The following is a 24,307-nucleotide window of genomic DNA, read 5'->3' as shown; positions in this document are numbered from 1 at the left end:
GGGCAGGGACACCTCCCACCAGACCAGGTTGCTCAAAAGCCCCATCCAGCCTGGTCTTGAACACTTCCAGGGATGGGGCACCCGCAGCTTCTCTGGGCAACCTATAAAAAAAAATTTCTTTCTGGTATCTAATCTAGATCTCCCCTTCTCAATTTAAAACCATTACCCCTTGTCCTGTCACTAAACTTCCTGACAAAGAGTCCTTCCCCATCTCTCCTGGAAGCTCCCTACAGATACTGGAAGGCCGCTCTAAGGTCTCCCTGGAGACCTTCTCCAGGCCTCCCTCCTCTTCTCCAGGCTGAACAACGCCAACTCTCTCAGCCTGTCCTCATAGTGGAGGTGCTCCAGCCCTCTGATCATCTTCGTGGCCCTCCACCGGACCCGTTCCAATAGGTCCATGTCATTTCTATGTTGAGGACTCCAGAGCTGGAGACAGTACTGCAGATGGGATCTCACGAGCGCAGAGTAGAGGGGTAGAATCACCTCCCACGACCTGCTGGCCACACGTGGAAAGACAGCCAGTGGGGAAAGAATTTGGAGTAAACCTTTGCATTGTATTTTCAGACATTTCAAAGTTTTTCCACACTACGCGAGCATCTTTAAACCAAAAGACATGAATATCCAAGCTTACATTGATCTTTCTCCTCTTCAATAAAAATGAACTGCAAAGAAACTCCAGGGCATGGGAGACATTTTGGGCACATAGAAAATTCCAAGACACATCAACATTGGAACAGATTCTAGACTATTTTTGTAATGTTGCAATTATCATCTTGGGTTGGCTAACATCTATATTCATGACTACACAGGCCAGATGACACCTCCAGGTGAAGGTAATAAATTAAGATTTTGGGGGCTTCTGCTGGCTTGGGGGTTGTGCGTGCATTTATTTTTACTTTTTTTTTTTTACATTAAAAAAAAATATGAAATTTTCCACCAGTTAATACAGACTCTTGACAATTTGAAGCTTTGCTTTCCTGAAAACATCAACAGAATTTTTTCCAAGTCCAGGATGCCAGACACGTAAGAGAACTGAAAATCGTATTGAGGATGTTACTTCTGACATCTGGAGGGCAGAATGCACTCCAAAATCAGGCACTGAGCTACAAGCAAAAGAAGAATTGCCTGTAAGTCAGCATAATAAATGTGGTGCTCTGAGAGATTTCAAATAGAACATGAACAATTGCCTAGTGAGAAACACAAGGTGCTTTATGTTTTGGCAGTCATCTCCCCTGCCCTATAATAATTTGTTTAATGTTAAGTTTTACTTTTATTTATGAGAACTTACTGTATTCATCCTGAAAGAAAATATTACTGCAGCTATGTAGACAAAGCAAGTAGAAACAATCACAGGAAATTACAGAGCATTATTTGCCAAAATTCTGCAGCAGAACAAAACCTACAAAGGATGGCATCTAATGACCTGTATCTAGAAAACTATCAGTGATAATTCAAAAACAATCTTAATATTATTATGTGATGCTTCAGTGCAAAAAAGAGTCATACAGACAATTTCAGAAAGCTCTCTAAACATTAAATGTTCCTGTGATATGCCAGCAAAGCAAAAACCCGCATCATTTATGCTATTCTGGAAGACAAACAAAACCCCAACCTACTATAGTGTATTGAAGCTGTTCAGGATAGTGTTACCAGCAAATCTGTACATATGTGCATGTGCACTCCCTCTCACACACACTGTCTTGCCCCCATATGGCAAGAAATAAATGTTTCAGTAGATATTTAAATACACAGGTACCATTTGCAAATGCATGGCCTTAATATCAAATGACAAGGCCAGCTATGGATTTACATCAGTCCCTGTCTACAGGCTCACCCATACATGAACTTGTGTGGAGCATCAGGTCTTCATAATGTGTCTTCAACACCCGACAACTGAAACTCAGTCAAGGACAAAATGTTTTTATCTTTTTCTCTCTCATGATAAAATTTTATCCTCCATTGTAATTTATGCGGTCAGAATTACAGAAATTTTTGCAGACCTTGGACTTTATTCCTATACAATGAGGAACAATTTCTCTATGGGTTTTATGTTCCATTAGATTGCTTTGTTTTTGAATGTTTCATCCTTTCAACTACTTTTCCAACAATAGGAGCTCTAACAGCAATGCAATTCCAGCAAACTGCTAAAACAGCTTTTTAAAAGCTTACACATACCCTTAAATTCTCTTCCCTCACTGGTACATAAATAGAACAGAATAGACTATTTCAGTTTCAGTTGGAAGGGACCTACAGCAATCATTTAGTCCAACTGCTGGACCAATTTAGGGCTAAGTTAAAGCACGTTATTGAGGGCATTGTCCAAATACCCCTTAAACCCTGATGGGCTTGGGGCATTGCCCACCTCTCCAGGAAGCCTGTTCCAGAATCTGAGCACCCTCTCGGTAAGAAACGCTTCCTGATGTGCAATCTAAATCTCCCCTGGCACAGCTTTGAACCCTTCCCTCTCGGTAAGAAACGCTTCCTGATGTGCATTCTTAATCTCCCCTGGCACAGCTTTGAGCCCTTCACCATTCCCAGGCATCCTGTCCCTGGATCCCAGGGAGAAGAGCTCAGCACCCCTCTCTCCACGTCCCCTCCTCAGGAAGCTGCAGAGCCACCAGGTCACCCCTCAGCCTCCTTCTCTCCCCAACTAGACAAGCCCAGAGCCCTCAGCTGCTCCTCCTGGGACATTCCTCTCAGCCCTGGCACCACCTGGGCTGCCCTCTCGAGGCCTTCACACTCTTCTTAAATTGCAGGGCACAGAAAAAACTTTCCATTTCTCTAGCAATGCATTTTAAAAAGCTTTTTAAATAATTTTAAGCACAATAGAGAAATACATTCAAACTCTGTTCACTTAGACGATACGTTGCTACTGCTTTAAAAGAAAATCACGGCTGCCTTCAGCGGAGAGACGTAACCTTGTTCTGAATGTATCTTCCTTAGTGATAGACTATATTATTTCAACAGAAAATAAGTATTCAAAAGACACAATAAACTCGATTCTAGCTTCCTTCACAGTGGCTGTCCACTACGAAAATAAAGGAAAGTTTCAGTAAGTCCCCCTTTAAGGTTTTCACTCTAGTAAAGAAGATTTAAAAATAAAATATGCTATTGTCAGAGGCACATTGTAATGAGTAGTGTTTACACACAAAGAAGTTATGAAGCATCTCTGCAATGACTGACATAAGTGCTAAAGTATTTTTTCAGAAGTAAATCATTAGATATAGTTGGGTTTTTTTTAGTAAGGAAATCATTAATTGATTTCCAAATAGCTGATTCAATACCTTGCTACAATCCAGTTGTTTTCTCAAATCAATTTAATTCATACTGAAACTATGCATAAGGACCTTTTGTGTCCTCCATCCAATTCTATTTAATCCATAATTCTTGCAGAGCTCAAAGCTACATAATTTGGTAATGTAACGACTACAGAAAGAAAACGCCGTACCCCCTTCAAGTTACATTTCCCCTCCTTTTACTGAGGAAAAAACTCAAATGCTTTCTCTCGTCTGCTTAGTCTGACTGACAGCTTCTGCAAAGTGACCTAAGGAACCTTTCAGCCCAAGAGCCTTCACACACATCCCCTGATAAATGGTGAACTGAAGTTTTACCTTGGGCTTTATACCATAAGCCACCAATGATATCACTGTAGTTCCAAGGTCTCCAAAAAACCTCACTGTAAACACTTGAGGAAGATAAGCTCCTGTGGGAATGCTGTCAATAAGACTGGTTTTCCCCTCTATTGTGTTTAGAAATCTGTTAACTTTAAAATGAAAATAATCCTGACAATAACGGAACATTTTCCATATTTCAGTGTGATATGTCTATTTTCCTTTGTAACTTAAATTTTAAGAAAAAAAGCAGAAAGTCTGACGTTCCGCTCTGGTAATATATTCATGGAGTTACAGGCACACAGACACTGTTGTACAATTTTATATACCTTAGATAATTATTGAAATAGAATCCTCTTCAACAACAGAAAGAATACCTAATGCATTAACAGAAAATGGAAGAAAAAATAGAAATCACAGAGAAAATGAGAAGAAACATAATATAGATCTAATCTGAAGAACTCCAGTATCTCATTTATTTTTAGACATCCATCTGGAAGACACTGTACAGTATGCACGTGGTTTTTAAATAACAACATTATGATGTTATATACTTCCATGAGAGGGTAAAAGAACACGAGCTAATGCACACACTGATAAATACACTACTTATAATATTCTCACAAAATCTCACAAAGTCTATATCACTTTTTCTTCAAAAAAAAATAATCAGGAGTGGAATATGCAGAGATCTACTGAGACAAAGACAAGAAATGACATAAGAGGTTATCTTCTGCAGTATGTTTTGAAAAGGACTAAGCAAAAATAACTCCTTCAAGGTCAGTGTCTTATTTTTTACAGAATATAGATCATTGTAGGCTTTAGAATTAGAGTTACCCAAAATATATCACAATTAGAATTATTACTAACCTACCTCATCAATATCTGGTTTTATTCATCATTAAAAGTAATGTCACCCTAAATGTAGCACCCTTTAAAATGTAAGAGTATTCAAACTGAAACAATTTAGCAATACAAATGTATTACAATTAACAAGCACCAAGAGTTTTTAGGATGTGAGAGCAATTTTGGAATTACATATATTACGAAGGTAACAGCTCAGCTACATCCTGTTGAGGCAATAATGTGCATTAATTACAAGAGGCACCTGTGCTACAGTTTCAGAAATGTAATGGAGCTACTGACATGAGTTGTGTTCAAAATGTTGACTGACCAGGTCTCAATATGCTCCCTGAAATTTAAACTTGCCTGCAGCACAACAGAAGGAAATGTAATCTGACAAAGCACATTGCCATGCAAAATGAGACCTGTAGTCTTTTAAGCCCAATGTATTATGAATGAATGGCCAAAGACGTTTTGGAGAAAGACGCAAAAAAAAAAAAATCGCTGTATAAAACTAGCCAACAACTTGTCAACAAACAAAATACATTCCAAAAATTATATTGTCCAAGAAGAATAGAAGTAATCAAATTCAGGCCAAACTGATACTACAAAAATCTATACCACAAAATTGGTAAAATTTTACACTTAAAATAAGCTATAAAGATTGAAATTTATTTATTGGTAGTATGCCTCTAATTAACATCATGATAATAGCAAAAGTTTAAGCATAGGGAAAAAACCCCAACCCACAGATCACATAAAGATTTATCTATAGCTCTAATTAAGACTAGTTTGCTTCCTCAGCTAAACTATTCTACTTTGTCACAGAAAATACCATGAAACAGAAGAGTTTGCCTGTTGTCCATCATCAACACCCATTCTTTGATCTGGTATTTGCAATAGTACTCTCCAGTTCAGTAGCTTAATCACTTATTACAGTATGCTAAAAATACATTAAAAATCACTCTTTTGCATACAAAGCTTAATAAGAACATTGAACCTTGACCAGTATCCTATAACTTATAGCATATTTCCATCAGAAAATAAGATAAATAAGAACTACACCAGTCACAGAGTAAAATATTGACAGGCAAGTGTTTGTAAGGGATTAATACTCCTAAACTGCTCAGCTCTCCCAAAACATAACCTACTGAATGCTATGTAGAACAAAAAACTAAGAAGGAAAAAGAAAAGTTTCTTCCCTGTTGGCGGAACTTTTGAGAAGAAAAATAGTAATATCCTCAAATTACTCTCAGCTGACTTATCAAAAAAAGGAGTTCGGGCAACTGCTGGAGGTGGCCATTACAGACATCACTGAACCCACCATATAATAAATCTCAACAAGGTATGCAACGAACAAGCTGAAAATAAATAAAACAAGATTTCCCTTTCTCTGCAAGAAATAAGCAAGATATTAGCAAGATGCTCCAGAGAGGAAAAGAATGCAATATGCAGCAATTGCCCAGGGTCTGTAACAAACACAGCATCCAGCATGTCTCATAATTGCTGCAGTTACACACAACAGCACCTTTTCTAGGTGTTATTTCTGCCACTCGCCCTGACATTTGCCCCTGTGTAAGGACTTTTGCTCTGTTTAGATTAAGCAAACTCATTATCCAGAATGATTCCATCAACTGAACAATAAGTACCTCCATCTGATTTTATAAAAACAGAGTAACATTTTAGATTTCTTATAAACTGATTTTTCCCCTTTAAACACTGTACTGACAGAACATGATGCCATGCTTTGGAATGTTACACATTGCATATGACCCTTGCCTAAATTGAAAGTGATGTTGAATTCTCCCCTAGTGCACATCAGTAGTCTGAATGTTTCCCTAGCTAACAGAGAACTACACAGTTCTATCTGGTTTGAGCATTTCAACTTTTTTCTTTCCATGTATTTTTGTATACAAAAATGCATTAACTAGGAATACTGCAGAGACATTTTTCTGTAATTATAATGCCATATTCCATGCTAGGCCCCAAGAAAACTTATATGCAAATATAATTTCAGGATTCCTAAAAGGCCAAAAAAGATGGACACTACTTAATGCTTTTTAACTTATTTTCTTGATTAACTTGAAAAACATTCTGATACTTTCTGTGTAAAATTCTACATAATGCTTTTCCAGAAGAATTTACAGCGAATAGCTTTCATACTCTACTGAAATGCATTTTGAAGCACTTACACTAATAAAACTAAGGGGCACACAGCTTTCCTTAGCCCTGGGTAAGTTATTGAATGCTTTAGATTAATGAGAAACTCAGATGTAATTAGTAACAATTATATAGCGCCATCTTTTTGAAGGACATTTTTAAGAACATGTTTATGCCATTGCCATTTCATGGCATATTTATTCAGACAAAATTATTGTCTCAGGAAAAAAGAAAAAGTAAAATGCCAAGTAATAACTTTGAGCTAGACAAAGCAGCAGCAATATATGCAAAGTCTAGTGTTCACAGTTTCACTTCTCTAGGTCTGTCTAGCTTACTGAGCATTTGTAAGTACTTTACACACTCTGTGTAAACGTGTGAACAATCTCATGCATAACAAGATCAGAGAATCAATTCGAAAGACAACTACCTCAATCTTCAATATTTGCTCTAGAGAACGGTAATTAACACAATGACACAGGTGGATACAATTATTCAAATGTATGCAATACTTGAATTTTTGTCTTTGTGTCCATGTGCCTATTGGTCATGAGGTGTTTTTAAAGCCTCTTCGTTCCCTTCGTGCTGAAGGATGCCGTCCATCTAAAAACCTGGAAAGTCCAGTCTAAGCAGGCTGAAGGTTCAAGTCTGCTTTCATTCCTTTTCCCTCTTCCTTTCTCACCATTTCTCCTTCACTCTGCTTATAAGTAGAATTTCTCCGAAATGCCAAGTAAAACCTCCACATGCTACAGCTGTTGCTTTCATGCTAAGGCACCAGCATAATATATTATCTAATATTACCCCTTTAATTACAAAAATCATAAGCCAAAATGCATACACAGTAAAAGCAGATTACACCACAAATACCTATTTTTAAATAGCTTTGGGACTGTTTATGGAGCTCTCTGGACTAAAGTAATTTGCTAAGACTCGATTTGAATTATACTATAAATAGATTTTCCCTATACAACCCATGTTTATATTTAGCAATAAAAGCAAACTTAAATCTCACAATAATGCCTTGATGGCAAAACCAGTAGATTTATTATTAGAGATCTTTGTTTAGTTCTTGCTATTATAGTTGTGATAATTTCAAAGCACTTAGATCACACATGTAAGTCTCTTTAGTCCACTATTCCTGACTGTAAGCAAAAAACCTCCATACTTGATGGTAAAGATGATGACACACTATTCAACAGGAAGACTGCAAACGCCCATTTTAGTTAAGCACAAATCCTGATCTGTTCAGAGTGCACCTACCATATTTTTGGATTTTAACACTGATAAATCTTCTTATCGATTCACAGAACAATGTTAGCATGACAAAAATCAGTTTATTTACAAAATAACTCACAATGCTTTCAGGAAGGCAGATATGCTTTGACTTAAGATTTTTATTTTAATGTGTTTTAGGTAAATATGGATTCTGCACCCAGAAACCCAACTAACTCTCAAGAATTTATTTAATAAAATCAATGCAAAGTAAACATAGAAGTCAGCCTTTTAATTTTAAGCTGTCTTCAAGCAGAAGACCCAAATTTCCTAATGCTGAAACATTTTTATTATAATTTTAGTGAACTTTGATATAAAATATGCACCTACTTTTTATTTATAAAAGCATATTTCACATTAAAGAAAGTTTTGAATGTCATCTGAAAATTATCAGAAGCGGTAATATTCCATTGTCTCAACTCCTTTTTATCTTACCAAAACTAAACAAGTGGTGGCAGCACTTCAGATGACTTGCATAAAAGATTCAAATTAGATGTTGAAACTGAGCAAGGGAGATTCATCCTTTGTCTCTCAAGGTGTACTGCTAACGTGGAGATAGTAATGACAGTGCAGCAATTCTCAATAAAACTCAGAAGTTCCCAAATTGTCACTACTATCCATCTCCCTGTACGGATTTGATTTTGATAGATGGATTATAAAATAGTTCAAAACATGTGTTCTAGGAAAACACATTAAATACTTGATAAATATACTTTACACTGAAATCTAAAGAAGAAAGAACCTACGTGCATATTCCTTACACCAATGCTTTCCCAGTAGTGAAAGACTGCAGAAATAACAGCACATATTACCACTGCAGTTGCAACAGTTTGGATATATAGGAGAGAGCACTTCTTGTTAAGATTTCTCAAAAAAATTCAACTTAAATTCCACGGCAAAAAAATTAGCAGCATAACAGAAAGAACCGTAACAGAATAGTTAGCTCTGTGCAGAAATTTGCTTAAACTAATATTAGAGAGAATATATTCTTGAATCGGTCTTCTTTAATACATATCATACCCCAAGGTCAAAAAAAAGGTTGGGGATAATTGTTACAACAGCAGTGCTGGACCCACATGTTAAACTGGTACCCTGTGATGAATGCCACCTAATGCCATTCTTCATTATACTTTCATTCCAATATTAGCAAACTTGCAAAAAGTGAGTTTATTTTTTTGAAGATGAAGCAACGTTACTAGAAACCGATTTCTAATTATTATTTTATAGCCTCAATAAGCACATCAATCTACTGAAAAAACAAACTCTATATTTAACATCCAGTAGCTAGAAAATAAGCTTAAGTAAGAGAAACCATACAGAAACTTTTTTCTCATCGAAAAGTCCACAGAACAAAGAATATATAAGAGTACAATGAAATGACAAACTGGGGGAGGAGGACAGGAATTTTTTTATTATTACTTCCAAGACCTGACAACAAAAAGATTTTTACTGGAAATGTCTGTAGTTACAATGCAACCCATTCAAGTTTAACTTTTCATTTACAAACGAACATGAACAATGCAGTTAAACATACTTTAAATGGGGTTTACTTTTCCAAACCTACCTCTGCACTTCACCAAATTTTTCTGCACAGTAAGAAAACTGCATTATTGAGTCATTTCCAGTGCATAGGGCTGCCATTCTAGACAAGCAGAGTATCATTCCAATCCTTTCTCCATCTCTTACCCAGTCAGTCCGTCTCTTACTCTTTAAGTAGTTTAAAGACGTGACCATGTGAGCACAAATACATGCTACAAGGTACACTGGTGATCTCGGAAAGAAAGCTAATTGAACAGGTATCTTTGGTAGAATGATACTCTTCTGGGGTAGTTGTAAGGCTACAGTAACTGGAGCTCCATTATCCAAATGAAATGACCCCTCCTAGGTCCAACCTACTCCCCCCTAAAACTAGCAGCAAACACACACCATTACAGAGGTTTTTCTTTTGCAAAGTTGCGGGTTTGGGGTGCTTTTTTTCAGCTAAACTGATCAAGAATGCCACTAGTAATGATGCTACAGATTGCTCCTCTGAGTTAAATTCACTCTGTGAAACCACTGGAAGAAAATACAACAAAAGCCAAAGTTTTCACGGTCTGCTGGTTGTAACCACTGAGAGGGTTGTCACCTTTTACAGTTTTCATTTTGATGCTGAGTAGGTGCAAACAGGATAAGCAAGTTTGCAGACATGCTCAAGACAGGTCTAGAGCATGTAGATGAAAACATACACAAGAGAACCTACTATACCGCCAAGCATTTTTGGGGACATTTTCTTAGAAGTCTATGGGTTTTTTAGTTCGTTTTGCTTTTAGGTTTTCTGTAGGGGCCATTTGTTACCGAGTAATTAATGCAACTGCAAAAAGCAAGCAAGCCCAAGTAATTTTTTTCTCCTCACTAGATCTAAACTACCAGCCATAAATGACACACAAAAATGAAATGTGTCCAAACAGGCAGAAACCAACAATTTTTCTTCTCAGACCAGGACAGCTACCAAGACAAGAGGTTCAAGCTCAAAACTTTGCTGGACAAGTCTAACTTCAAAAATAGCAAAATCTCTATGTGTTAAGAAAACATGCTGATTACAGAGTGCATCATGCTATGAATAATGTACAGAAAACTCCCACATTGTGCACCATGTATAGACAGCATTATACCATTTGCTATATGGTCAAAACCAAATGACCCAGCAAGCCCAGAAATCCCCCTACCTCTTCTTTCCAGAACTTTTATTTACTTTTTCTTCCTTCCACTGAACCAGAGGAGGCACGGAGCTAACCATTTACTGAAATCTCACCAGATTAAACTCTCCAGAACACTGGGAGTCTACTGATGGTACCAGTGTGAAAACCGTCATTGTCCCTTCCATTTTTTAAGGAGAGATTTGGAAACTTGTAAACACAGTCCCTGCTTTTCTAATGCGACAGTTCACTGCTTAGAGATTTCATAGCCATATTTTTAAGTGTCTTCTGTTTGTAGACAACACTAAATGTCATGGATGTTCCTAAATCACATGAGAATATTTACACAATAGTTTAAATCAGATACTTGACTGGGACTAATATTTACTGCCTCTTATCTAAATTTTTCACTACCCCCTGAAAACTTTACATAATGGTCATATCCACTTATGAGAATACCAACAGTTGGCCAGAGCTTAGAAACAGATTACCTAGATCTTTTCTCATAGAAAGTTCCCCACAGACATTCAACTCCTTAAATTTGAAAGCCAGCTTCCAGTAAAATATGACATTTCAAACACACAGAAGTCAAAGTGATTATATGAAACAGAGGAGAAATAAAAGGGATTTTTAATTAGTTCTGCTCCCTATTTTTGCAGGAGTCACTGGTTTTGGACCTGGATTCAGTCATGTCCTTGGCTTTCTCAGCTGTAGCAGAATTTGTGCCATCTCCTCTTGTCCCCAGGAAGCTTTTCTTTGTCACCACCAGGTGACAAATCTCTCCTCAAACCACAAAAACAAAGAGACCATCTCTCACATTGATATTTCTCAAGATCACACAGAAGTCAAAGTGATTATATGAAACAGAGGAAAAATAAAAGGGATTTTTAATTAGTTCTGCTCCCTATTTTTGCAGAGGAGTCACTGGTTTTGGACCTGGATTCAGTCATGTCCTTGGCTTTCTCAGCTGTAGCAGAATTTGTGCCATCTCCGATTGTCCCCAGGAAGCTTTTCTTTGTCACCACCGGGTGACAAATCTCTCCTCAAGCCACAAAAACAAAGAGACCATCTCACACATTGGTATTTCTCAAGATACATATAAAAATACATTTTGATCGAGGAGTTCTTTCAGTTCTGATCTGAGAGCAGAAACAAGCTCTGAATTCAGAATGATACTGGAACTGTAGCAGAATTCATTTCCTACTATGAACAAATTATGTAACTTATATTTATTTTTTCAGACACATGGCAAATTAAACATAATTATATACCATCTTTGCTAACTAGATAACTAGATGAAAAAGTCTAGTAGAATTTGCGCCTTTAGTCTTCTATTCAACTAAAAAAAAATAAAAAAATCAACCAACATGAATCTAACTCTAGCCGCCTTTAGTCTTCTATTCAACTAAAAAAAAAAAATAATCAACCAACATGAATCTAATTCTAGCTCATTGAGGATGAGGTAGATATACATGGCTTATTTATAAAGCAAAAATACTCCCTTTTGCCAAACCTTTAGCAGCACATATCCAACGTGCGCTTTTGATTTTATGCCAAATAACTATAATTTTTCAACTGTAAAATTTTCAACTGTATTTTTTACTAAAAAATACTCCCTTTTGCCAAACCTTTAGCAGCACATATCCAACGTGTGCTTTTGATTTTATGCCAAATAACTATAATTTTTCAACTGTAAAGTTTTAAAACTGTATTTTTTACTGTAAGACATGTTTTAAAGGAAAAATTGCAAAATACAATATACTACCATGTAAATGTAGTTCCCAAACTGAATGCAACTGGCATACCGTAAGCAGAGAAGTGAAGAGAGGAAGCATTGCAGTTGCTTAGGCTTCTCTAAAATTGTCCCAAAACCAAATTTGAAGGAAGCAGTAATTGCTCAGGCTAAATCAGTAAACCAGACTAAATTCAATACAATACTAGTGAAGAGAGGAAGCATTGCAGTTGCTTAGGCTTCTCTAAAATTGTCCCAAAACCAAATTTGAAGGAAGCAGTAATTGCTCAGGCTAAATCAGTAAACCAGACTAAATTTAATACAATCATCTCCCTCAAGAAAGTAAAGCTACTTCAATGTAATTTGACTTTTATGACTACACACACTATAGCTTCCAACCAAATCAGAAAACACCTAAGACCAGTGCTTGAAAAAGACTATCAGACTCCACCCAAACTCTTATTGGAGTATGAAGTTAATTTTTTTCCCAGTGCCACATGCAATAAATCAGCTATATCTATGGTTTTAAAGATTAAGACAAATATACTTTGTGCAGCAATGTTTTAAATGCCATTTCAACCACAATAGGAACCCTTGTCGTATCTTAGAGTTACCTAAGATAGAACTATGTTAAAAAACCATGATCAAGAAGAGCACCGTATCTTAGAGTTACCTAAGATAGAACTATCATGTTAAAAAACCATGATCAAGAAGAGCATGCTAAGTTTTCAAAGTAGCTCAATGACCAACAGTAGCTCAATGATTTTCAGTGAAAATTGTTGGTAAATCTTTGCAAAAGAACATTTGCCCACTCTGTGCATAACCAGAAGTTTTTAGAAAGCAGCTTACCTTGTGGTCTTGGCATTCGTTTCCTGCGATTAAATGCTGCTCCTGACTGCAAAGCTTCAAGCAGACTATCCATCACTCCCGTCTCATCACCCTCTGAAAATAGGGGAAAATAATATTAATCTCAGTGCAACTGAAATCAGACTTTAGAAGGAAAAAAGTAAAGGTGTTGTCAAGTTTACACAATGCTTCTAACTCAGAGTTGTATACATTTTCATGTAATGGATCCTGTCAATGCTTCAGGTATCACTGTCTAGTTTGTGTATGATGCTCTATTAAGCAAAATTGATGCCAATCCTACTGTTCTTTCAACTTAGAGATGTTATCTTGTGCATTATTGATGACATATTCAGCATGCAGACAGAGAGCTGCTGGTGAATGACTGCTGTTTCACTATTAAACTCTTTTAAGACTTTCCTGAAGTAGAAACAGGTCATCTCTTTTCTATTTAATCAACATACATGGAAAATCTGATGAAACTGAATGGCACAAAGTTGAGTATTTGCTATACTGCAAATATTTTACATATTGCCTCCTGTTCTCATGATGCATTAAATCCCGAAAGAAAAAAAAAAAAATTCATCTATAGGACATGCGAGGATACAGACATCCTACGCTACACATGTAACATTATACCATGGATGCTCTTAAGGTAAGAAAAAAGAGGGAAGAATCATGCAGTGAAAGTAGGTGGCATAGCATTTCCTAAATACTGAATTTTACTTGTGCTACTTCTTTCTCTTGTTTTTTTCAGATTCAAGCTAACCTGTAGCCTTTAAATTGGTGGACTTCATGGTGCGTTATGGAAATCTGGGTAGAATTATTATTTCCTTTTTATGTATTTAAGTCTTTAACTTCCTTTGCACTTCAGTCCGTTAATAATACTTGATAGCAGCACTCAGCAACATAAAAACCAGAGGTCAAAGAACTGCAGTGTTACAAAACTATTGATGAATGCCTCTTTTTCTGTTCACATGTCTGTGTTTTGGATTATAACTAAAATGTAGACTAAACTTAGCAGGTAGGTGGACATTTTATTAACATCTCTCAGACTTCAAGTTAATATAAATTTGCCCATCAGAGTAGGAAGATAATTACTTTATGCAAAAGATTTACATTACAGTAAAACACTTCTGACTCACATAAAGTGTAGGAGGTTAAATGTGTATTTCAAGCTCTCAAATGTTCAAATTTAAAAGCAGCTTATTAATGCAAAAGGTATTCTGCCCTGGTTCTCTATTACATTTACATTTATTAGACTAAATCCAGACCTGATAAAAGACCACACCAATCCTAAAACAGTACTTGGTTCAAATTTCTACACAATGATCATCAGTGTAAGTACTTGATACAGTTAAATTATACATCAACGTAATTTCAACCATTATGTGTAATATACAACACATACATAAAGTTCTTTCCAGTGTAAGATGAATAGTAGCAGAGCAAGAATACTAACCAGCAACAGACTCTGAAATACCAGTTTAATTACATTCCAACTAAACCCCTTAAAAAACTAAGCTCCTGCAAAATAAGTAAATTAACTTCTCTCAATTCACATTCAAATACAGAAGGTCAGAATGTTGTCTAAAGCATACAAAATAATTATTTTCCTTATCCTATACTTGCTTATTAATTGATTTATTGTTGGCTCAGTATTAATTTTATTTTCTAAATCAAAGGTCTGCGAATACACCAAACTAATACACAAGTTGGTCTGAAATGTTTAATGAATATAACTGTAATACATAAATTAGTTAATATGTTAGAATATTTTACGTGTAGAAAAAAAGTATTAAATCTTCATTAAAAATGAGAGTTGGCAGAGTTTATTTAAAAAGACAAAAATCCTTCAATACTTCACACATGTTTATGAAGCCTTCCACTTCTTTTTTGCTGAGTGTGCTACTCTACCTGCTAATTACTGCAACTGCTAAAAAACACCCTATTTTTGGCATATCAAAATATACAATATAAAGACACACGAATTAAGGAAGCTGTAGAACATAGCGACGAGATTTTTAACTCCTCAAAGTAAAATTCATGCTATGTCTGATCTCAGCACTGCTTCTTAATCAAAGTCGTCAGGTGATTAAGTGGGAACTGGACAAAAAAGTGCATTTGCAGTTACCCTTCATTAAAATCCCTAAATAAAATCCAGCATAAATGTCAGACTTTCCATATAGTTCTTGCTGAGTTACTTCAGATATTACCAGCTCTCTCCTTCACTTGCCCCCCCTCTTTTTTTATATATTACCTATAGCAACTTTTTGCCAACAAAAATTGTCCCTAGAAATAAATTACATAATGCTTATTTCCCTTTTAGACATACTCCATTGTACACAGGGATGGCAGTTTCACCTGGAACAAGTAATTTTCTTCCTCCTCCTTTATTTTCCAAGTTGGTCCCCAGCATTAAAGAGACAGCAAACGTATGCATGCATGCAAAAAAATTGCAACCTGTTCCTATCTTAAGACCGGCTCTATAAGACTTTCATTAGCCTTAGCAAAGAGCCAGATTCACTGTAGGTATTAAGCAACTCAAAAGGCAAAAAAAAATCTGAATTGTTATTTGATGAGTTAACTACGAGCCCTACCTGCTTTTATTTGGACTTCCCACTAGTATTGTATCGCAGAGCTGCTTCAGCACATAGGATATCTTTTGAAAATGGGTGTGGTTTTATGAGGTTACAGTAAGATTTGTTCTCTCATAGAGCCCACAATTTAGATCAGTGTTAGTCAATAGATTTTGGCCACTTTCACTAATAATAACGAAGACAAAAATAATTATCTTCTTCCACAGAACAGCACTATTACTTTGTACAGTGCTCAAGAGCCCCAAGCAAGCTGAGAGGTACAGAGAGAGTAAAAAAGGATATGATACAATGAACAAATAAAGTCACACTTGAGATGAGCAGGCAATCTTAGTATCAGGATACATAAACTTTTCATAATTTTTGACCAGTTATAGGAAACAGAACAGAAGAAGGGAAAAAGAAAAATCCACTTATGAATGCCAAGGAATTGTCACATCATGCATCTATAAACAAATTTGCTATGTATAAAGGTAATATTCTGGATTTCATACTTTACTTTTATAAATAACAACAGAACTTAGATGAACTGGTCGTAATAAGCATTTAGTATTTGTGGTTAGATTTTTATGGTAAATGACATACTAAACATTAGTACTCTGACACTAGACCACCAATTTTAAAAAAGGAGACCTTTGGTAGACTATAAAAGATTAAATCAGAAACTGAAGATCTGGATGTACAAAATCGTATGGGGTGAAGGATTAAAGACAGTATTATAAACAGAACAGAGGCTATTGCTAGAGATGTATAATAATCCCAACATAGTCAAACTGAGTGAACTTTTCACTTCAATGTTAATGCACATAAATAGCACTACCCCTTGGAACAAAGACAGGATAGATAAATGACTGTGGATGACTAATGCCAAATCAGCTAATATAAAGTTCTCTCTGCTGATGTGGAAGGAAATTGCAAACCTCTATGAAGTTAACGTACCATTTGAAAGGGCCAAATGCCTACTATTACTGGGATTATTATTTGAGAATAGAAAATATAGAATTTGTTTACAAGAAAAAACAAAACATTAGCTGGGTGAAAAAAACGTATGATAGTTTTCATCTTTCAAATCAAGACCTTTCAAATCAACTTTGAAGACAACAGAACACAAGACAGGTTACCTTCTGTCATAGATATTAGACTAAATTTATGGTTTATGGTTTCTGTTCATGCAGACCAAAGAAGCAATGATGAATCACCAATCTTGATCAGCGTGTTAAGAAGTCGGCATACCCTACTTACAGTAGTAGTAGTAGACAAGCTTGATTATGGCATTCAAAGAAGAAAATTCACAACTGGAAAAGCCTTTACAATAACCAAGGGAGTGGATTCTAACAAGAAACGACTAAGGCAGCACAATGTCTTCAGATTACATAAAGCAGCCACTGAAAAGGGGTTATGACAATCTCTGTCTGTGCTTAGAGTTTGTAAAGTACCAAGAGAGAAAACTTATCCCAACAGATAATTTCCCCAAGAGAGGGCTGTTTTGGCACAGCAGCAAATAAGAAAACATTTTGGCTGAGTTAGTGGAAATATCTTTGCAATCAAAAATTAGGTTTTAGAATGCATTCGCAAACAAGACTGTGGGAATGAAGAAGTCAAGGTTTTAAGGGTGAGGCAAAAAATTCTGAAAGGAATTATATGACATAGCAGAGGCAATAGCAGGAGCATGTCTCATGATTTTTTCAATCCACTGTACCTAAAACGTCAATCTGCAACTCCTTATCAATGGCGTATCTTTAAAAAGGGTACGTGACAAAATGGGCAATGAAGAATAGAAGAAACCAATTATTGGCATTTAGGCTGCTGCATACGTTACAGCATGAGCAACACAATTCCTGGGTACCTGTAGTCATCAACCAAGACTTTACTTCTAAGCAAGTGTCTTTATTTTCAAATGACTTCTAGTGCAGATACAGCCTTTATATTCCAAATAATAATTGGTTGTTTAGAATATTTATCAAGACAAAAATATATTAGGAAAGTGTATAGTCAAGTATGTCTAGCCTGTCTTGTTTTTTCTCCATATAACACAATGAATTCAAAACTTTATAACCATTTAGCATTTTCATTTTAAAGTACTTCCCAAAAAAGTAAATATCAGATAGAAACAAAGCATATAATCTCTTTTCAGAACATTATTTTTCAACTTCAGCTTTCCAAAGATAGATAGCCTGTCCCAAATTCAAGCCATTCTTTATATTTTATGTCAACAAATGGCACTTGAAGATGGAACAACAATATTAACTTCACAATTATAAATACTTAGAAACAAGGCAGGAAAAAATATTTTCTAAAAAGGTAAAATCAATGTAAATGTGCCTCTGCACGTGCAATACTATTGTAGAAAAGACTTCAATAGGATTACACAACCCCTAATCCTCCCTTTGTAAAACGTAAATTCAAGATTTAAAAAACCAATAATCAATACATGAAGGACTAAAAGTTTCTAGCATGCTTTTAGACAAGTCCTGATCTCACTGACTGAGTCTCCCTTCTGCTTTCTATCTACTTTTATATTTTTTGTCACCCTCCTTACATGGAAATCTCTCTTTGACAAGGACTTAAGATAGCACACGTTAAAAAAAAAAAAAAAAAAAAAAATCAAGATGCTTTGCTGTTCTGTATGCTTTATGTGCTTGCATCCACTGTATGAGAATTTGCATAAAAACAGTTCAAGCAGTTAACACAGTCCAGAGAAAAAGCTCATCAAGCACATCAGGTCTCTTACCCAACACAAGTAAGTGCGCAGAGCTGACATTTAACCTACCTCTGGAGCAAAACAGAGGGATTAAAGTATCTTCCCTTTTGAAAACAATTATTTGAAAAAGCCTGCTTTTGCACTGTATTATTCCTATATCTGACAAAGATGTAGAACTAAGATTCCCCAGTACAGGTAGGTAATTTATTTTAGTATAATCTGTACACTGCTAAATTAACCATGTGGACTGTTTTATAAAAGCAGAAAAGAAACATTTGAGAATGATGAAGAATGTTTATCTTATTTTTCACAGAGCAAATGCAATCCTTCACCTGCTTCTGTAGCCATTTTCTCTGTTTCAACAGAATTCCTCTGCAACAGAGGAACCATTTCAACACAGAAATAAAGATAAAATATTTCCTTTGCTGTCACTGCTAGCACCTTATGAAATATGACTCTTAAGTTAGATTTAGCATCCTCTTTGTCAATACTACATTACATTATCACTTCTTGACAAATTTCATCCAAACGTCAAAAAGAGAACCCAACATCCACACATCCCAATATTAAATGCAAAATAATGTTCTTTTCTATTTATAATTCTTGTCATTAAAATGAAAATTGAAGTTGACAAAAAAATTACATGGAAAGTATGATTCTTTTGCTAGCCTGAGTAGCAACAAAAGCTACAGCTGAGCCAGGACAAAAGGGTTCACTGTCATCTCTTTTTTTTTTTTTAAATAACTGCTACTAATAGTTCATATTAGAAACCGATATGTGTTTAGTTTGTTGTAGCCTATGAGACTTCTGAAGTCATTCTTGCAATTAGAACAACCACGCTGAAAGATCACACTAGAAAACACGTGATAGTGCTCTGTTTAGTGCCTAGCCTGAACTTTGAAGGACAAGTGTATGTAAAATCAGAGCTCTTTCATAGCCTTCACATAACAATGGGAATATTTAACTTTTTGGGTTGCTTCTGATTCAGCAAGCATTCTTCAACTTGCTTCTGTGGTAGTGGCCGGCTCTGACATTTTCAACTTGAGTTTCTCTTGGCCAAACAATTCCACGGAATTGTTCTAAAAATAGGTCCTTACCTTCTTCAAGAAAACAAGTATCAACTTCGCTGAAGCCAAGCTCACTTCTATAAGCTAAACTTCATTTTTTGCTCAAATATTTTTTTCAGTAAAAGTATTTAAAGATTTTAAGTTTCATACTTCCCCTCCATTACATAACAAAAAGAAAGAACAGATTTAAGTGAGGTCTTAAAGCAAATTTGGAAGAGGTAAGAGGCTTTATCTAAACATCACCTCCTCATGTCAGCTATATTTCCATGCAACAAATAAATGATCAGGGTTTTCTCAGCTCAAAATGTTCAGTACATTCTAAACAAGGGACTCAGAAATGTAACTTTCCGATTCAGATTGAAAGAACTAGAAACTTGTTGAGACCAATTTCAGTTTCTTTTTGTGGCCTCTACTGCAGAAAGTTTTACCTCAGCCCTCAGCATATCATTATCTAACAAAAGGCAGGAATCTGTCTTTTTGATAGATTATTATCTTCCAGCAGGAAGGACCTTCATGATGACTGCTTTTTCAGCCTGCACTAGAAAGAAGGCTATTTTGATTAGAACATAGAATCCCCCAGTAACTACTACTTACCTTAAATAAAATATAAGAACTGGTGTAGCACTACCGATGGCAAAAATGAAACAACAAAATAGCTTACGCTTTTTAAATTACTTGAATAACTTAGGAGAACAGACTACAGAAACCACACTTCACTTGAAGCCATAACAGAGCTCAGCCCATGCATCCAAAACACGATCCACCTCCTATCTGTTTGGTTTCTTCAGTTCAGATTCACAGCTAAGGCTCCAAGAGATCCTGGGAACAAGCTCTTGTTTCCAGAGCATTTTGCTGCCTTCCTTTTATTTGCCTGAACCAACTAGGTGCAAATGACTATAGGAATACCTCTATATTTTACTGGTGCACTTTTATTTGCCAGTAAAGGCAATACTGTCATGTACTTTGCAAAACATCCTCTACTCTTGTTATTACAAATATACTAACTGTAAACTAATTTAGGTTAGTAAAATGTTCATAGGACTTCCCAGGAAATTTTTCCTAAATTTAGGCCCTTACTGAAAGAGTAGAGCCGAATATCACATTGAGTAACACATGCATTCTACCCGCCTGCTTCTCCAAATGGTTTCAAATCACATTTCTACTCACATATTGTACTAGCAAAACTACCCTGTTTGGCTTTGAACTTTTAAGTACTTAAGTCTAATGTGTGTCCTGTATACACTTTTTTTTGTTCATAATCAGTACCAGAATTTTTAATTGCAATATATTAGCTTTAAAACGTCAGTTTTCAGTGTCCTTTGGAAAGTATGTTTTTGCGTTCTTCTCATATATTTGCATTTTATTCATTTGCTATATTGATTTTGCATGCATAATAAATATCTTCAGGAAGCAGTCTTCCTTGGCATTTTGCACTAGAATACAATCTCATGACTGTTATTTACTTATTAATTAAAGGAGAACAAGTTAGGACAGTATGACTGATAAGTGAACCTATACCTCATGTCAGTTTATGAAGCAAGGCAAATCCCTGCTTACATACCAATTAGGCTTATTGTTTATGATAACCTGATCTCAGGCTTACATAAAGTTAATAGAGGAAGAAAAAAACATGCTTTGTTTTACTGGCAGGTTATTGGAAACAATTTTTGAAATACGCACACTTTTTCATTTTCAGAAAATGTCACCATGGTCAAGGTCTACTTCAGTAGGACTGTATTTAACTGAAATGGATCAGCATCCCCCCAGGGCCTCATTCTGAATGGACTTCTGCCCCTTGCAAGGATGATTTTCACTGAACTTTAAAAAAAAATTATTTTAATGTGGATTACTTAGTAATAAATGGGAAGACATTGCCTCTATGCACGAAGATTGTGTAGCTCAGAAAAAAAAAAAAAAGAAAGAAAAATGACCATACGATACCTAAACAATTAAATGCATCTATAATCAATTCCTGCTACTATTTGAAGGTTGCGTTTCAGTTAAAGTGCTAAGCAACTTTTAATGTACGTGATTAGCAGATGCATAAGGCAGCACAAAATCATCACAGCTTTTTGCATTAGAAAATAATTTTCTTCCTAAAGTTGCTCATAGTTGAACAACTGCTCCAATATTTTAGGGAAGAAACTAGCCTTGGGAATTCATTTTGACAAATGGTGCTTTCTTATGTATTCTTGCTGATTTATTTTTGGTTTTTACTATTATTCTTTAATCTCGTAGTGACCTCAATTTGTGTTTAAATTACTCCAAGTCCTAAAACAAGTTTACTCAGTTGTACTAATTGATGTAACAGATAAGAGATTCCAGTGCCAAAACCAGAAGTGGCCAATGTTGGTCTTAAATTGATTTTGAGATGACAATTATGAAGTCAATTAGGGAAAAAAGATATCTCTCTGTGACACGTAACAAAATATTTGTCAGACAGTAACTGGCTTATACAAGCCTTTCTACACTTGAAAGAAAATTTCTGTAGCTGACCTTTTCTTTTTGAAGTTGGCGAGAAAGAAACCTTCTAAAATACATTTTATTTTAGAGCAAAACCAACTACATACCAGTACGATTGAGAACCGATTATCTTTCATCAAGTACCCTACAGAATTCTTGGCCAGCTCCTGACAGCCCTACCTGTGTATGTTCACTCGTATCCCACATTTAACCCCCCAAAAATGGAAGCAATTAGTTCAGACTAAGCTGTCAAACTTCCTTTCTTAGCATGATACCGCAAAAAATATCAAATTTGGAAAAAAAATAATATATAAATCCTTCCGGCTAAGAATGTGTACACAGAAAAATGCCATGGCAAATGTCAAGCTGTAACTTCTTCATGTTTTTGAATCCTTTCTACACAAATTCCGACACAGCTCTGAAATCTACATTGTTTTCCATGATGATTAAGCAATTTCAGGTGGACTGCACAAGTAAGGAATCTCAATATGACACAGACAACAAAACTTAGCAGAATTTAGGATGTGTAGCTCAAGCTGTTTCCAAAAGTAAATTTACTGTTGACGCTCATGTTACAGGATTTACCTAGAATCTACTAACTAACCAAGTCTCACTGAAATCACAGAAAGCTTCACTCAAAGCAATAATTGTTATAGAGTATATAATTTCAAAAATACAGAAGACAGCAGAAAACACACACAGTTTCATAACTCATTTTATCATCTACAGCCCAACCTTGAATATAAATTTCCTCATTAAACAGCTACCCGGTTCGTCATACTGGTTCAGACCAACTATTGGTTCTTTGACTTTCCTGTAAAATCTCTAGCTGATAGTTTCTCATTACTAGAGTATTTCATTGTCTAAAGGATATTTTGTGATGGCTCTCTGAAAAACATCTTTTATGTATTGAAGTTGAACATTCTATACTCTCAAGACAAATGTTACTACGTTATGGCTCTCACCCAATGGAATATGACACCGCATGATGTCTCCCTAGGTTTAAAATCTAAATTTCCAGACCTGCAAAGTCACACTTATATATTTATTGCCCATCTGGCTATGCCTAAAAAAAAAAAAAAAAAAAACCAAGCATATTTTTACTTTCTGCTTTCATACAAATCCAGCAGCAGAGTCTGTTTCTGCTGGACATTAAAAAGATGAAATGCAATATGTTTAGAATTTTTCAAATATTCCTCCAGCGAATTGCACAACTCACCAATGGCCAACAATTTCAAGTTGAAAGTCTGATTATACAACTAACAAAGAACCACTGAAATTGATGCCATAAAGTTCAGGTTAGGTTAATTAAATCTCTACTTTGGAGAAGAAATAGGCTTTTACCATTAAAATAAATGTTCTTTTGTGCCTTACAGAACTTTTCCTTTTAAGTATACATTGCTTTATCATCAGCCTTTTAAATTACCTTGAAGTACAACCACTGCATGGGGGTATAAAACTGCACTAACATTTGTGGAAGTGTTATAACATATCATTATTCAATACTTCATATGGAAAACTATTAGTGAGAATCTATTATGATATATATTGGCAAATGTCCATTATTTAATTTATGGAGTTAACTCAGAGCATCCAGCTCGGGGGCCCCCAACATAAAAAAGGACATGGATCTGTTAGAACAGGTCCACCTGAGGCCACAAAGATGCTGTGAGGGCTGGAGCCCCTCTGCTGTGAGGACAGGCTGAGAGAGTTGGGAGGGTTCAGCCTGGAGAAAAGAATGCTCCGGGGAGACTTTACAGCAGCTTTCCAGTACCTAAAGGGGCTACAGGAAAGCCGGGGAAGGACTCTTTAACAGGGGAAAAGGACATGGATCTGTTAGAACAGGTCCACCTGAGGCCACAAAGATGCTGTGAGGGCTGGAGCCCCTCTGCTGTGAGGACAGGCTGAGAGAGTTGGGAGGGTTCAGCCTGGAGAAAAGAATGCTCCGGGGAGACTTTACAGCAGCTTTCCAGTACCTAAAGGGGCTACAGGAAAGCCGGGGAAGGACTCTTTAACAGGGGGTGGAGCAATAAGACAAGGGGTAATGGCTTCAAAGTGGAAGAGAGTAGATCTAGATTAGATACTAGAAAGAAGTTTTTTTTACTCTCAGACTGGCCCAGGTTGCCCAGAGAAGCTGTGGCTGCCCCATCCCTGGAGGGGTTCAAGGCCAGGTTGGATGGGGCTTGGAGCAACCTGGTCTGGTGGGAGGTGTCCCTGCCCAGGGCAGGGGGTTGGAACTCAATGGTCTTTAAGGTCCTTTCCGATCCAAAACATTGTATGATGAATCTTACATACGCTAGTGTTAAGCAACTAGGGGTAGGAGTGTGCATTTAAGAGTAGAAAGAG

At 36.1% G+C, this 24,307-nt stretch overlaps 1 protein-coding gene across 3 annotated transcripts in view; it reads right to left on the bottom strand.

The window, feature by feature from the left end:
• Positions 1-24,307, bottom strand: part of DIAPH2 (diaphanous related formin 2) — a 235,680-nt gene that overhangs the window by 49,865 nt on the left and 161,508 nt on the right. For all 3 annotated transcript variants that reach the window (XM_014955198.1, XM_014955200.1, XM_014955199.1), the window contains one exon: positions 13,140-13,232. In XM_014955198.1, the coding sequence (XP_014810684.1) occupies positions 13,140-13,232 (93 nt within the window). The remainder of the gene's footprint in view (positions 1-13,139; positions 13,233-24,307) is intronic.

Source organism: Calidris pugnax, unplaced genomic scaffold, assembly GCF_001431845.1.
Source record: "Calidris pugnax isolate Ruff unplaced genomic scaffold, ASM143184v1 scaffold38, whole genome shotgun sequence".
Classification (NCBI taxonomy): Eukaryota; Metazoa; Chordata; class Aves; order Charadriiformes; family Scolopacidae; genus Calidris; species Calidris pugnax.
Note: the sequence above shows the minus strand (reverse complement) of the source record. Positions and strands in the feature narration are given on the sequence as shown.